Source organism: Scyliorhinus canicula, chromosome 1 (assembly GCF_902713615.1).
Source record: "Scyliorhinus canicula chromosome 1, sScyCan1.1, whole genome shotgun sequence".
NCBI lineage: Eukaryota > Metazoa > Chordata > Chondrichthyes > Carcharhiniformes > Scyliorhinidae > Scyliorhinus > Scyliorhinus canicula.
Genome location: NC_052146.1, coordinates 101575059 through 101590296, shown reverse-complemented (window position 1 = coordinate 101590296; position 15238 = coordinate 101575059). Strand labels below are relative to the sequence as shown.

The 15238-nt window shown below is 52.0% G+C and overlaps 1 protein-coding gene across 2 annotated transcripts in view; it reads right to left on the bottom strand.

The window, feature by feature from the left end:
• Positions 1-15238, bottom strand: part of themis2 (thymocyte selection associated family member 2) — a 257043-nt gene that overhangs the window by 230288 nt on the left and 11517 nt on the right. For both annotated transcript variants that reach the window (XM_038796389.1, XM_038796397.1), the window contains exon 2: positions 14226-14366. In XM_038796389.1, the coding sequence (XP_038652317.1) occupies positions 14226-14366 (141 nt within the window). The remainder of the gene's footprint in view (positions 1-14225; positions 14367-15238) is intronic.

Below are 15238 nucleotides of genomic sequence, written 5' to 3'. Positions count from 1 at the left end.
AGAAGGGGCAGTGTCAGCGGTGTACGGAGCTATTTTGGAAGAGGAGAAGGGATCAAAGCAAAGTGGGAGGAAGAGCTGGGAGAGGTTATAGAGGAGGGGGTCTGGTGTGAGGTGCTCCGGAGAGTGAATGCCTCCACGTAATATGCGAGGTTGTGGCTGATACAGCTGAACGTGGTATATAGAGCGCACCTCATGAGGGCGAGGATGAGCCGATTTTTTGAAGGAGTAGAAGATGTGTGTGAGCGTTGCGGGGGGGGGGGGGGGGGGAGTGGGGGGGACGCCAATCACATTCATATGTTTTGGTCTTGTCTAAAGCTAGGGGAGTACTGGAAGGAGGTTTTTACGGTAATTTCCAAGGTGGTGCACGTGAAACTGGACCCGGGTCCCCGGGAGGCCATATTCGGGGTGTCGGACCAGCCAGGGTTGGAAACGGGTGCGGAGGCAGATGTTGTAGGCTTTGCCTTGTTGATCGCCCGAAGGCGGATCCTGCTGGGTTGGAGAGCAGCCTCTCCACCCTGTGCCCTGGCATGGCGGGGGGACCTGTTGGAATACTTGACCCTTGAGAAGGTTAAGTTCGAACTGAGGGGAAGCTTGGAGGGGTTCTACAAGTCATGGGCACTATTTATTATGCACTTTCAAGAACTGGATAACATCGAACATTAGTTGGGGGGGGGGGGGGGAGGGGTGGGAGGTTTGGGGGGAAGGGGGCTGTGTATATTAAGGATGACTATGGGTAATCCCTGATTCCTTTTTGTCATTTGTTTATGTAAACCTGTGGGCTGATGTTTGGGGTTGGTGGGAGGATGGGATTGTTGTTATTGTTATGGGGTTTGACATATTTGTTGCCGATTATTGTTTGTTGTTGGCGAGTGTAAATTCGGGAGAAAATGTGAAAAAGGAGGGAATAAAAATATATTTTTAAAAAAATCTCAGAATGAGAATTATTAACTGGGCATTCATCTACAGCTTTTTGTGGGAGACAGCCCACAAAACCTTTGCAAGAAGAAATAATTCCGAACTTCTCTCACGAATGGTCTGGCTCTGATTTTAAAGTGGTGTAGTGAATGTCACTTAGTAATTCACACTGTATTTACCAATACTATTGTAAGCGCAGTAGCGTTATCCGACCACTAGGGGGAGTAGCTCTGGGAATGCTCAGGGGTTTGTACAGGGCTCCACCCTTGGCTCCGCCCACGACTCCTCCCCCTAGACTGCTGTATAAATAACCGTGTCCAGAGCCAGCCTGAGTTCATCGAGAGTTCAACGGGTAACAGGCTGGCTCTGAAGTAAGTAGATTAAAACCACTGTTCATATCTGAAAGCACGTGTCTCGTGAATTGATGGTTCCATCAATTTAATCTACTTAAGAACAGTCAGGATCGATCATGGAATCAGCCCTCAAGCCTGGACGCCTAGAACTTGATCCACAGGATGCAGAGGCAAAAGAAATCTTCTCCCACTGGCTGCGGTGCTTTAAGGCCTACCTGGCAGAAGTGAGCACAGCCGAAACAACAGAGGAACAGAGGTTAAGTCTACTGCACGCGAGGATGAGCCACAGAATCTCTACGCAACTAAACTCGGCCGGTTCATATACTGCAGCGCTAGTGATACTCAATAAGAAGTATGTAAGGCCCATTAACGAAGTTTACGCACGCCATGTGTTCACGACTCGCCACCAGCGGCCTACAGAATCAAGCGCCGAATTTCTAAGAGAGCTCAATAATTTATCAAATGACTGTAACTATCAAGCGGTTACCGCAGCTGAACACAGAGAACTTGCGCGGCGTTTTTGTAGCGGGCCTCGGGTCTAATTATGTGCGCCAAAGACTGCTGGGAAAAGGGGCCCAAGACTTAGAAACAACTGCGGAAATTGCTACCACGGTGGAGGTCTCTTTCCGCAGCCTCACCTCGTTCCCCGCGGACCCCGCGACCCAATCATGGGCCCCCAACCAGAGACTCTCCCAGGCCTGTGCCATGCGGCCGCCCAGCCACCATGCTGCCCCAGCCAGCCATTATGCTGCCCCAGCTAGCCATTATGCTGCTCCAGCCAGCCACTATGCTGCTCCAGCCAGCCACCATGCTGCTCCAGCCAGCCACCATGCTGCTCCAGCCAGCCACCATGCTGCTCCAGCCAGCCACCATGCTGCCCCAGCCAGCCACCATGCTGCCCCAGCCAGCCACCATGCTGCTCCAGCCAGCCACTATGCTGCTCCAGCCAGCCACCATGCTGCCCCAGCCAGCCACCATGCTGCTCCAGCCAGCCATTATGCTGCTCCAGCCAGCCACCATGCTGCCCCATCCAGCCACAATGCTGCTCCAGCCAGCCACCATGCTGCCCCAGCCAGCCACCATGCTGCCCCAGCCAGCCACCATGCTGCTCCAGCCAGCCACCATGCTGCTCCAGCCAGCCATTATGCTGCCCCAGCCAGCCACCATGCTGCTCCAGCCAGCCACCATGCTGCTCCAGCCAGCCACCATGCTGCCCCAGCCAGCCACCATGCTGCTCCAGCCAGCCACCATGCTGCTCCAGCCAGCCACCATGCTGCCCCAGCCAGCCACCATGCTGCCCCAGACAGCCACCATGCTGCTCCAGCCAGCCACCATGCTGCTCCAGCCAGCCACTATGCTGCTCCAGCCAGCCACCATGCTGCCCCAGCCAGCCACCATGCTGCCCCAGCCAGCCATTATGCTGCTCCAGCCAGCCACCATGCTGCCCCAGCCAGCCACCATGCTGCCCCAGCCAGCCACTATGTTGCCCCAGCCAGCCACCATGCTGCCCCAGCCAGCCACCATGCTGCCCCAGCCAGCCATTATGCTGCTCCAGCCAGCCACCATGCTGCCCCAGCCAGCCACCATGCTGCCCCAGCCAGCCACTATGTTGCCCCAGCCAGCCATTATGCTGCCCCAGCCAGCCATTATGCTGCCCCAGCCAGCCACCATGCTGCCCCAGCCAGCCACTATGTTGCCCCAGCCAGCCACTATGTTGCCCCAGCCAGCCATTATGCTGCCCCAGCCAGCCACCATGCTGCCCCAGCCAGCCACCATGCTGCCCCAGCCAGCCACCATGCTGCCCCAGCCAGCCACCATGCTGCTCCAGCCAGCCATTATGCTGCTCCAGCCAGCCACCATGCTGCTCCAGCCAGCCACCATGCTGCTCCAGCCAGCCACCATGCTGCCCCAGCCAGCCACCATGCTGCCCCAGCCAGCCACCATGCTGCCCCAGCCAGCCATTATGCTGCTCCAGCCAGCCACCATGCTGCTCCAGCCAGCCACCATGCTGCTCCAGCCAGCCACCATGCTGCCCCAGCCAGCCACCATGCTGCCCCAGCCAGCCACCATGCTGCTCCAGCCAGCCACCATGCTGCCCCAGCCAGCCACCATGCTGCCCCAGCCAGCCACTATGTTGCCCCAGCCAGCCATTATGCTGCCCCAGCCAGCCATTATGCTGCCCCAGCCAGCCACCATGCTGCCCCAGCCAGCCACTATGTTGCCCCAGCCAGCCACTATGTTGCCCCAGCCAGCCATTATGCTGCCCCAGCCAGCCACCATGCTGCCCCAGCCAGCCACCATGCTGCCCCAGCCAGCCACCATGCTTCCCCAGCCAGCCACCATGCTGCTCCAGCCAGCCACCATGCTGCCCCAGCCAGCCACCATGCTGCCCCAGCCAGCCACCATGCTGCCCCAGCCAGCCATTATGCTGCCCCAGCCAGCCACCATGCTGCTCCAGCCAGCCACCATGCTGCCCCAGCCAGCCACTATGTTGCCCCAGCCAGCCACTATGTTGCCCCAGCCAGCCATTATGCTGCCCCAGCCAGCCACCATGCTGCCCCAGCCAGCCACCATGCTGCCCCAGCCAGCCACCATGCTGCCCCAGCCAGCCATTATGCTGCCCCAGCCAGCCACCATGCTGCTCCAGCCAGCCACCATGCTGCCCCAGCCAGCCACCATGCTGCCCCAGCCAGCCACCATGCTGCCCCAGCCAGCCACCATGCTGCCCCAGCCAGCCACCATGCTGCTCCAGCCAGCCACCATGCTGCCCCAGCCAGCCATTATGCTGCTCCAGCCAGCCACCATGCTGCCCCAGCCAGCCATTATGCTGCTCCAGCCAGCCACCATGCTGCTCCAGCCAGCCACCATGCTGCTCCAGCCAGCCACCATGCTGCCCCAGCCAGCCACCATGCTGCCCCAGCCAGCCACCATGCTGCCCCAGCCAGCCACCATGCTGCCCCAGCCAGCCATTATGCTGCTCCAGCCAGCCACCATGCTGCCCCAGCCAGCCATTGTGCTGCTCCAGCCAGCCACTATGCTGCTCCAGCCAGCCACCATGCTGCTCCAGCCAGCCACCATGCTGCCCCATCCAGCCACTATGTTGCCCCAGCCAGCCATTATGCTGCTCCAGCCAGCCACTATGCTGCTCCAGCCAGCCACCATGCTGCTCCAGCCAGCCACCATGCTGCCTCAGCCAGCCACCATGCTGCCCCAGCCAGCCACCATGCTGCTCCAGCCAGCCATTATGCTGCTCCAGCCAGCCACCATGCTGCCTCAGCCAGCCACCATGCTGCCTCAGCCAGCCACCATGCTGCCCCAGCCAGCCACCATGCTGCTCCAGCCAGCCATTATGCTGCTCCAGCCAGCCACCATGCTGCCTCAGCCAGCCACCATGCTGCCTCAGCCAGCCACCATGCTGCTCCAGCCAGCCACCATGCTGCTCCAGCCAGCCACTATGCTGCTCCAGCCAGCCACCATGCTGTACCAGCCAGCCACCATGCTGCCTCAGCCAGCCACTATGCTGCTCCATGCTGCGGCCAGAATCAGCACCCGTGGCAGCACTGCCCAGCCCGCAACGCGACCTGTAGCAGCTGTGGGCGGAAAGGCCACTACGCGAGAGTGTGCCTCGCAAAGAGGGCCCCAGCTTCCAACTCTCCAGCAGCACAAAGTAATCGCTCCCCACACCCGCAGGCCCGCGGGGCCCGAAACGCTGCGGCCTATGCGCCAACCCCACCCCCTCCTGCCACATGCGATCCACGGGGGCCGCCATCTTGGAAAACCTCCACCACGCGGCCGGCCACATGCGACTCATGGGGGCCGCCATCTTGGACGCCATCTTCCTCGCCGCCCGCCACGTGCGATCCACGGGCCCGACCTGATCTCCACACTCGGACAACTCATCGGAAGAGTACGACTACGAACACAGAGGGCAGTCATCACGGGGCCACTCCAGCACAGCTGATCGAGCCACCGACTACCCACAACTCAGCGCGGTCACCCTGGACCAATCGCGCCCGAAGCATCTGCGAAACTCGATGGCAGAGGTCCATATCAACGGGTACAGCACGCCATGCCTTTTCGACTCCGGGAGTACTGAGAGCTTCATACACCCAGATCTGGTAAGATGCTGTTCGCTCCCCGTTTTCCCCGTGCGGCAAACTATCTCTCTCGCTTCAGGCTCTCACTCTGTCCAGATCCAGGGGCGCACCGCCGCGACACTCACAATCCGAGGTGCTAGCTATGCAAAATTTCAACTTTACGTCTTGCCCGAACTCTGCGCGCCACTCTTATTAGGCCTAGATTTTCAATGTAATCTTAAGAGCCTCACCCTCAGCTTCGACGGGCCCCTGTCCCCACTCACTATCTGCAGCCTCGCTACGCTGCGAATCTCCCCCCCCTCCTCTCTTCGCCAATCTCACAAAGGACTGTGAACCCATAGCCACTCGTAGCAGGCGGTATAGCCTGCAGGATAGGGTGTTTATCAGATCAGAGGCCCGAAGGGGATTATAGAAGCCAACAATAGTCCTTGGAGAGCTCAGGTGGTGGTCGTTAAGACCGGGGAAAAATTCCGCATGGTTGTCGACTATAGTCAGACCATAAATAAATTTACGCTCCTTGACGCGTATCCCCTTCCCAGGATTGCAGATGTGGTAAATCAGATCGCCCAGTATCGGCTCTTTTCCACGGTGGATCTGAAGTCTGCATACCACCAGCTCCCAATCCGCCCGGAGGACCGCCACTACACGGCATTCGAGGCCGATGGCCGCCTCTTCCATTTCCCCCGGGTCCCCTTCGGCGTCACTAATGGGGTCACGGTGTTCCAACGAGCAATGGACCGAATGGTGGACCAGTACGGGCTGCGGACCACGTTTCCTTACTTGGACAATGTCACCATCTGCAACTATGACCAGCAGGACCACGACTTCAACCTCCACCGTTTTTTCCAGACGGCACAGAAACTAAACATCGCCTTTCAACAAAGAGAAATGCGTTTTCCGCACAAACAGACTGGCCATCCTCGGCTATGTCGTGGAAAACGGAGTCCTGGGCCCAGACCCGGACCGTATGCGCCCCCTCTTAGAACTCCCCCTCCCCCATTGTCCCAAGGCCCTCAAACGGTTCTTGGGCTTCTTCTCCTACTACGCCCAGTGGGTCCCTCAATATGCGGACAAAGCCCGCCCACTCTTTAAGGCCACACCATTTCCCCTGTCAGCTGAGGCACGCCAGGCCTTCAACTACATCAAGGAGGACATCGCTAAAGCGGTCATGCGGGCGATGGATGAATCCACTCCATTTCAGGTAGAGAGCGACGCCTCAGAGGTAGCTCTAGCAGCCATTTTAAATCAGGCAGGAAGGCCAGTTGCATTTTTCTCCCGTACCCTCTCCGCTTCAGAACTCCGACACTCCTCAGTCGAGAAAGAAGCACAAGCCATTGTGGAGGCTATTCGTTACTGGAGGCACTACCTTGCAGGTAGGAGGTTCACCCTCATCACCGACCAACGATCGGTTGCCTTTATGTTTGATAACTTGCAAAGGGGCAAAATAAAAAATGATAAAATTCTTCGGTGGAGGATCGAACTCTCCACCTATAGCTACGATATTAAATATCGACCCGGGAAGCTCAACGAGCCTCCGGATGCCCTATCCCGCGGGACATGCGCCAGTGCGCAGATTGACCGACTGAAAGTCATCCACTTCGACCTCTGCCACCCAGGGGTCACCCGGCTCGCCCACTACATCAGGGCCCGAAACCTGCCTTTCTCCAACGAGGAGGTAAAAGCGGTCACCAGGGACTGCCCGATCTGTGCAGAGTGCAAACCGCACTTCTATAGACCAGACAGGGCCCACCTGGTCAAGGCTTCTAGGCCCTTTGAACGCCTCGCGATTGATTTCAAAGGGCCATTCCCCTCAACTATCAAGAACGTTTACTTTCTAAACGTCGTAGATGAGTTCTCCCATTTCCCATTTGTTATCCCGTGCCCCGACATGACCTCCCACACAGTCATTAGGGCCCTGCATAGTATCTTCACCCTGTTTGGTTTCCCCAGCTACGTACACAGCAACCGGGGTTCGTCCTTCATGAGCGACGAGCTGCGTCAGTACCTGCTCGACAAGGGCATTGCCTCGAGCAGGACTACCAGCTACAACCCCAGGGGGAACGGGCAGGTGGAGAGGGAGAACGCGACGGTCTGGAAGACCGTCCTACTGACCCTCCGGTCTAGAAAGCTCCAAGTCTCCCAGTGGCAGGAAGTCCTCCCAGACGTGCTCCACGCTATTAGGTCCCTCCTATGCACAGCGACCAATCAGACCCCTCACGAGAGGCTCTTCATTTTTTCCAGGGGCACTACCACGGGGGTCTCACTTCCACCATGGCTGAGGACACCGGGCCCGGTACACCTGAGGAAACACATCAGGGCACACAAAACCGACCCCCTTGTTGAGAAGGTGCGCCTGCTCCACTCCAACCCCCAGTATGCCTTTGTCGAGTTCCCGGACGGCCGCCAGGACACAGTATCCCTCCGGGATCTGGCACCCGCCGGATCCAGCGCCCCCTCTACCCCCACAGAAGGACCCCTCACCCTACACCCCATGCTGCCGCCCCCTCGCGCTCCCGAGCCCACGAGCTCGCTCCACTAGTTCCGTGCACCCGCGCCGGCCAGTCCCCAGCGCCCCCAGTCCCTGGTCAAACCAGGAGAGTATGAAGCTCGGACACAACCCTCCCTGGAGTCCGCCATTGTACCCCAGCACAAAACACCCATCCAGCCACCGCAAGAGGCTGCAACCCCGGTGCTCCGCAGATCACAGCGGACAGTTCGACCACCGGACAGACTGACTTTGTAGACCACCACCCCCGCCGGACATATGACCTCTTCTCATAGGGCAGCACAATAGGGAGCACTGTTGCTTCACAGCGCCAGGGACCCGGGTTTGATTTGTGGCTTGGGTCACTGTCTGTGCGGAGTCTGCATGTTATGTCCATGTCTGCATGGGTTTCCTCCCGGTGCTCCAGTTTCCTCCCACAAGTCCTGAAAGACGTGCTGTTAGGTAAATTGGATATTCTGAATTCCCCCTCTGTGTACCCGAACAGGCGCCAGAATATAGCGACTAGAGGCTTTTCGCAGTAACTTAATTGCAGTGTTAATGTAAGTCTACTTACATTATAATTAAAGATTATTATTATTAATATTATTATTAATTTAACCTTTGGAGTCCTGCTAATTTCTCGTGACTCCGTGCTGCACCCTTTCCAAGGTCAATATCCGTTCTAAGTTGCTGCTCCTGGAGGGATAAACAGTACTTCAGAGAATGGGGTCTAGGGTTGAAGAAGTGGTGGGATGACAAAGTTGTAAAGTGTTGTAAAGTGTTGTAAACAGAAGGGATTCGCTATTAATAAGAAGATCAATAGGTAAATGATACTGATTAAATAGGAAGAAATGAAGTGAATGAAAGGAAAAAAAACTTTTAAAGTGTAGAGAGAACTGAAGAATGGAACTACTAGTGGGGAATCTGTAACTAGAAGTAATAAATATAAAATAGCCTCTCATCAATCAAAAAAGGAAAGGGTGGCACGGTGGCACAGTGATTAGCACTGCTGCCTGACAGCCCCAGGGTTCTGGGTTCAAGTCCAGCCTCGGGTGACTGTGTGGAGTTTGTCCGTTCTCCTCATGTCTGCGTGGGTTTCCCCCGGGTGCTCCGGTTTCCTCCCACAGTCGAAAGATGTTCACGTTAGGTAGGTTGGCCATGCCAAATTACCCCTTAGTATCCAAAGATGTGCAGGTTAGGCAGGATTACAGTGATTTGGTGTGGTAGTGGGCCCAGGGAGGGGGCTCATTCAGAGAGTCCATGTAGACTTGATGGGCCAAATGGCCTCCTTCTACATTGAAATTAAATGAAATGAAAATCGCTTATTGTCACGAGTAGGCTTCAATGAAGTTACTGTGAAAAGGCCCGAGTCTCCACATTCCGGCGCCTGTCCGGGGAGGCTGGTACGAGAATCGAACCGTGCTGCAGGCCTGCTTGGTCTGCTTAAAAAGCCAGCGATTTAGCCCAGTGAGCTAAACCAGCATTGTCGGGATTCTATAGATTTTCTATGGCATTCAAAAGACATTCTCACCATTGTGAACTCTTTTGAAAATGAAAGATTTCCTGATTTGGACACTGTTTACTGCTCCAATGTTCCCCATCAAATGTATCAACATGAGCACGGTTGCCGATTCACTGCCAGTTCATGAGTACCTTGTCTAACTGCAGTTGTTAACTTCAGAACAATGAGGGTCTGGGTCGAACATGACAATCAAGTCTCATGTTAGGAAAGGATTGACCAGCCAAGTCCCTTTTCTCTTGAAAAGAGAAGGCTAAAGGTTGACCATGGAGGTCTTGTGACACAGTGGATAGTGTATCTGCCTCTCTGCCACAATCTCAGGGTTCAAGTCCCACTCCAGGACTTGATGGCAAAGGAAGGTGCATTCATAATGTGGTCAAACAGGTTGAGTGTCAACATGCAAGTCCTTCCAAACATGCCAATGGCTGGTGGCAAGAATGGGAGAGACTCCTGGTCAACCATGGTTGATGTGGAGCTGCACCCCTCAAGGCGACAGTAAGCAACCCGTTCCAGGAATGAATAGCTATGGAAACAGACAAAAGGCTGCCTTTGCGCGCCACTGGGTGTGGGAAGAAAATTGGAAAGTATGACGTCTTTAAAATTATGAAAAGTTTGATTTGTGTAGATGCAGAGAGAATGAAGAGGAAAACTAAAGGCCATCAATATAACATAGTCACCAAAACATCTAATTGGGAACAAAAAATAAACCTCTTTACTTAGGGAGTGATGAGAACGAAGAACTCGCTACCACTGGGAGTGGCTAAGGAAAATAGCATAGATGCATTTAAGGGAAAGTTACCAATCATTTGAGAGAGATAGTAATGTATGTTGATAGATTAAGAGGAAAGTGTGAGGGAGGTGACTCAACTGAGGTATAAATACCAGTACAGATCTGTTGGGCAGAATGTCCTGTTTCTGTGATTCTATAAATATTAAGTTGCAAAACCAAAAATCAGAATTGGCCGATACAAAACCAAACAGGAATAGTCTGACCAAAATCTCAAAATACAAAGTGAAACTAGAACAAGATAGGGACCAGAGAGAACAGCACGCAAGGCAAAGATATTTTCAACAGACAATTAATGAAAAACCATAGGCGAGACTCTCTGTTAGCCGACGTCGAAATTGGGAAAGGCGATTGGGCGGAGAATCAGTTCCGACACCGAAATCGCAGCAGGTGCTGATTTGACGCCAAATCATAATGCTCAGCACCTCAACAGCAGTGTCAATGCATTCCAGAATTTACGTACAATGGACAATGGATATCATTAGGGTGCCTAACCCAGTATTCTCTGGGGCCTCCACAATTCTCCACCTCCGATGGTTCGAGTTCACGATGGCGTGGTTCCCTTGTGCTTTTAAGAATCGTGAAACCGGCGTGGTAGCTGCTGATGGAGAGAGGGTACGGAAAGTGTCCTACATTGCCATAGTTTTCTGACAGTTGTGCCACTGGCCAGGGGGTTTCTGCCAAGGCCAGGGGGAGGTGCAGGTGGGCTGTGGGGATGGGGTGGATGGGCACGGAACACCATTGCCGCAGCCGGCAAGGCAGCCATCCAACTGCGCACATAGCTAACAACCCACTTTGAACTTAGTGCTACGGGTCGTATAGCGGTCCCCCCAGGGCACCCCCTGGCCCCAGCCAATCCATCAGCTGTATGGGCGCACTCCAGCAACGCCAGTGCCATCTTTTCAACTGAGATAAGTGTGTGTGGGGAGTGTAATGTGTATGTGTGGCTGCAGCTTGTCAGCCTCCTGCGTGTCAATCAAGGACGTGGCGAATCCCGCTCCGTTTTTCATTGGAATCATTTGTGTTCCATGTGGCACCAGTGGTAGCCCCTTAATAATAGTGGAATTGGTCCATGTATGGCACCAATTTTTCTGTCGTGAAAGTCCATGAGTTCTGCGTTGGCGTCAACACTTAGTCTCAGAATCGGAGAATCCCGCTCCACATCTCTTGAGGAGACTTTACTGACAAGCCACGTTTGAAATGAAGAACAAGAATAAAACTGAAATTTTTTAGGTCATTTTGAAGCAAAAGCACAAACCAATATTTTGCAAAAAGATGCTGAGGCCAAAAAGGGAAACAAAAAACAGGGAAACATATGACAAGCAAAGGTCAGTTAAGAATAAGAAATAAACGGGTGGAATGATGACACAGTGGTTAGCACTGCTGCCTCACAGCCCCAGGGACCTAGGTTCAATTCTGGCTTGAGTCACTGTCTGTGTGGAGTTTGTTCATTCTCCCTGTGTCTGCGTGGATTTCCTCCGGATGCTCCGGTTTCCTCTCACAGTCCAAAGCTGTATGGGTTAGGTGGATTGGCCATGCTAAATTGCCCCTCAGTGTCCAGGGATGTGCAGGTCAGGTTATGGTGTTACAGGGGAAGGGAGGGGGGTTGGGTGAGTGGATATGGGCAGAGAGCTTGTTCAAGGGTCGGTGCAGACACAATGGGCGAAGGGATTCTATGATTCTATGAACTGAGCTAAAAGGTCTCAATAGAAATATGAAATAGGTTGCACAGTGATTAGCACTGCTGCTTCACAGCTCCATGGTCCCAGGTTCGATTCCCGGCTTGGGTCACTGTCTGTGTGGAGTCTGCATGTTCTCCCTGTGCCTGCGTGGGTTTCCTCCGGGTGCTCCGGTTTCCTCCCACAAGTCCCGAAAGACGTGCTGTTAGGTGAATTGGACATTCTGAATTCTCCCTCTGTGTACCCGAACAGGCACCGGAATGTGGCAACGAGGGGCTTTTCACAGTAACTTCATTGTAGTGTTAATCTAGGCCCACTTGTGAAAATAATAAAGATTATTATTATGATTATTATGAAATCAAAGTAACAATAAGAAGTTTTCAGTTACATTATCAGTCAGTGGTTTGGAGCAGTGAGGGAGAAGTTGCAATACAAATAAATGTAAACAAATGCTGGAAATACAGAGCAAGCCAGGCAGCAACTGTGAAGAGAAGAAACAGAAAACAATATTGGCAACTTTCTCCAGCCCCACAATTCTCCAAGGATGAGTTCCTCCAATTCCGGCCTCTTGTACATCCCCAAATTCCTTCTTCCCTGGTTCTATGTTCAGCACTCTAAGCACTGGAATTTCCTTCCCAAACTCCTTGCCACTTCTCTATCTTTCTTTTAAGAAGCTCATTAATATGCACTTTTTTGATTACTTGTCCTAATCTCTCTTCTTTGAAACAGTGGACGAGACTGTCTGCCTCCCCATGGTGTGTTTCTCAGCAGTGGATCTTATGGTCCCACTGCTGTCAATGGAACTTTACATACATAGAATTTACAGTGCAGAAGGAGGCCATTCGGCCCATCGAGTCTGCACCGGCTCTTGGAAAGAGCACCCTACCCAAGGTCAACACCTCCACCCTATCCCCATAACTCAGTAACCCCACCCAACACTAAGGGCAATTTTGGACACTAAGGGCAATTTATCATGGCCAATACACCTAACCCGCACATCTTTGGACTGTGGGAGGAAACCGGAGCACCCGGAGGAAACCCACGCAGACACGGGGAGGATGTGTAGACTCCGCACAGACAGTGACCCAAGCCGGAATCGAACCTGGGACCCTGGAGCTGTGAAGCGATTGTGCTAACCACAATGTTACCGTGCTGCCCTGTTGAATCCTATTGAATCCTACTGAATCCAATGCAAGCCGCTGGGAAACCTGCGGTGAGGGTGTGCTGTCGATGGATTCGAATATCCTGCCGGCATGAACAGATCTTCGTATCAAATTTTCCTGCTCACTGTTAAAGGTGCTGTATACATTTTTATTTTCATTCACAGGATGTGGGGCATTGCTGGCAAGGCCAGCATTTATTGCCCATCTCTTAGCTCTTTGCCCTTGAAGAGAAGGCGGTGAGTCACTGCATTGAATTGATGCAGTGTGTATGGTGAAGGTACTCCCCACAGTGCGTTAGGTAGAAATCGCTGAGATTTTACCCCTATGACCATGAAGGAAGGCCAATATATTTCCAAGTCAGGATGGTTTGTGATTTGGAGAAACTCGAGGTGGCAATGAATAGCTGCAACAGAAACTTCCTGAATTGCGTCCCTCTTGCCTTGAGACTCTACTCACTGACTATGAACAAGCCAGCTCCATGACAGCAACCAAGGCTGTGACATGGCCAGCTGGGAATGAGTTGAAGCTACATGACTTCTGGTGAATACACTGCAGCCAGGTACACTGTATACTAAGCATTGCTGCGAAGAAGTATTTCCTGTTATTTCCTTTCTTTTACCAGGATCCTAAATGTAATTGAGGTTTGGTTTTAAATCTAGTTCTTAACGGGAGTAACACACGGGCATCCATTATCTGGAGATAATGCATTATTTGTAATCAGAGAGACAAGAGCATAATTTATGTTGGGATTGTTACTCTGTTGAGTCATACAATCATAAAGATTAACAGCGTAGAAGATGGACATTGAGTTGGCTGAAGCTCTTTTCCCTGAATCCTTCTATATTTTTCCTCTTCAAATATTGATCTAATTCTATGTTAAACGATGCCTAACACTGCTTCATTAGCAACTGTTATTGAAGAGATAACCCGCTCTGTGAAAAAGTAGATTTTCAATGTTGGAATTGTTCGATACATGACCTAATGCTCAGGCAGGACAATATTCAAAGTGTTTCAATCTTTTATAAGGCAGCCTGCATAGCCAATGCAGGAGCAATTCAATATTTACAAAATTTGGGAAACTCAAGATACATTCCAGTTTAATGTTTATAAAAACCAAAATATAGCCTCACTGAAAAATTCAAGTAGAAATCACAAATATTGAACAGCGATAACGACAAAATAATGAGCTGGAACAGCAATGGTGTCCTCTCAAGAAGGACAAAGTACCTGAATAGTTTAGTGAGAGGTCAAATTTGCTTTCATTGTCCATATTTTCACAGACAATCTTCTGCAGCTCAACGTGTATTATTTTAATGAGATCTCCTGTTGACAAGCAGCATTCATTTCCTGATATTTCATAGACTGATCCTGTGGGAGATAAACAGCACTCAGTAAGAAAGGAAGATCAGTGATGTTTGAGAGAGTAACTGTTCAAAACATTCAAAGTACGATGCCTTGGCAATGGAGCTTTGCCCAAGTATCATGAGATGGACTCAGCTAAAAGCATCACACCAGTCACCTGCCAAATTTAGTTTGGGGTTGGAGGGCTTGTGCTTGTTAATTCACTTGAAAACGGGTCCTTCAACCAAACAAGTTTGAGAACCATTCCATTAGAAGATAGTATTTAAGGAATTTAAACATTTCCTGCCTGTGTGCATTTTGACCATTATTTTTATCCTCGCAAAGGACCTTTCACTGAAACTATTTCACAATGTCCCTTGAAAATCTGCCAAATGTACAGCAAAATGTGGAAGATCAAGTTATGGGAACTGCATAGTTCTCCATTCTCACTGCATACTGAATTAGACAAAGGATATCAAATAGTGTTAAAATTCTGCAGGATACGTTTGTAGCAGAAAACACAAACGTTCAAAAACAGGACAGAAGTGAGGTGGTTGAGAGAAGGACAACATAGAAGCAAAATCATGCATGTAACATTTTAAATAGAAATAGTTGTTTGGTAGTACAGACCCTGAGAATTGTTGAAAAAAGAGACTTGCTGTTGAAGCTTTTCATCTTGCACTCATCAGGGTAGATTCACAAAATTACTAATTGTAAAGGGAACAATAATTTATACTGCATGAGAAGAGAGGACCAATTGATTGGCAAGTGGACTCTGATTGGTGGAGGCATTACCTTAGGAAATGCACCAGGGAAAATTAATTGCCAAACTTTGTTTAAATTCAAACCAGGCAGTTCAACTCTAATTGGTCAAGGCATTGGGATGGGGAATCAACGAG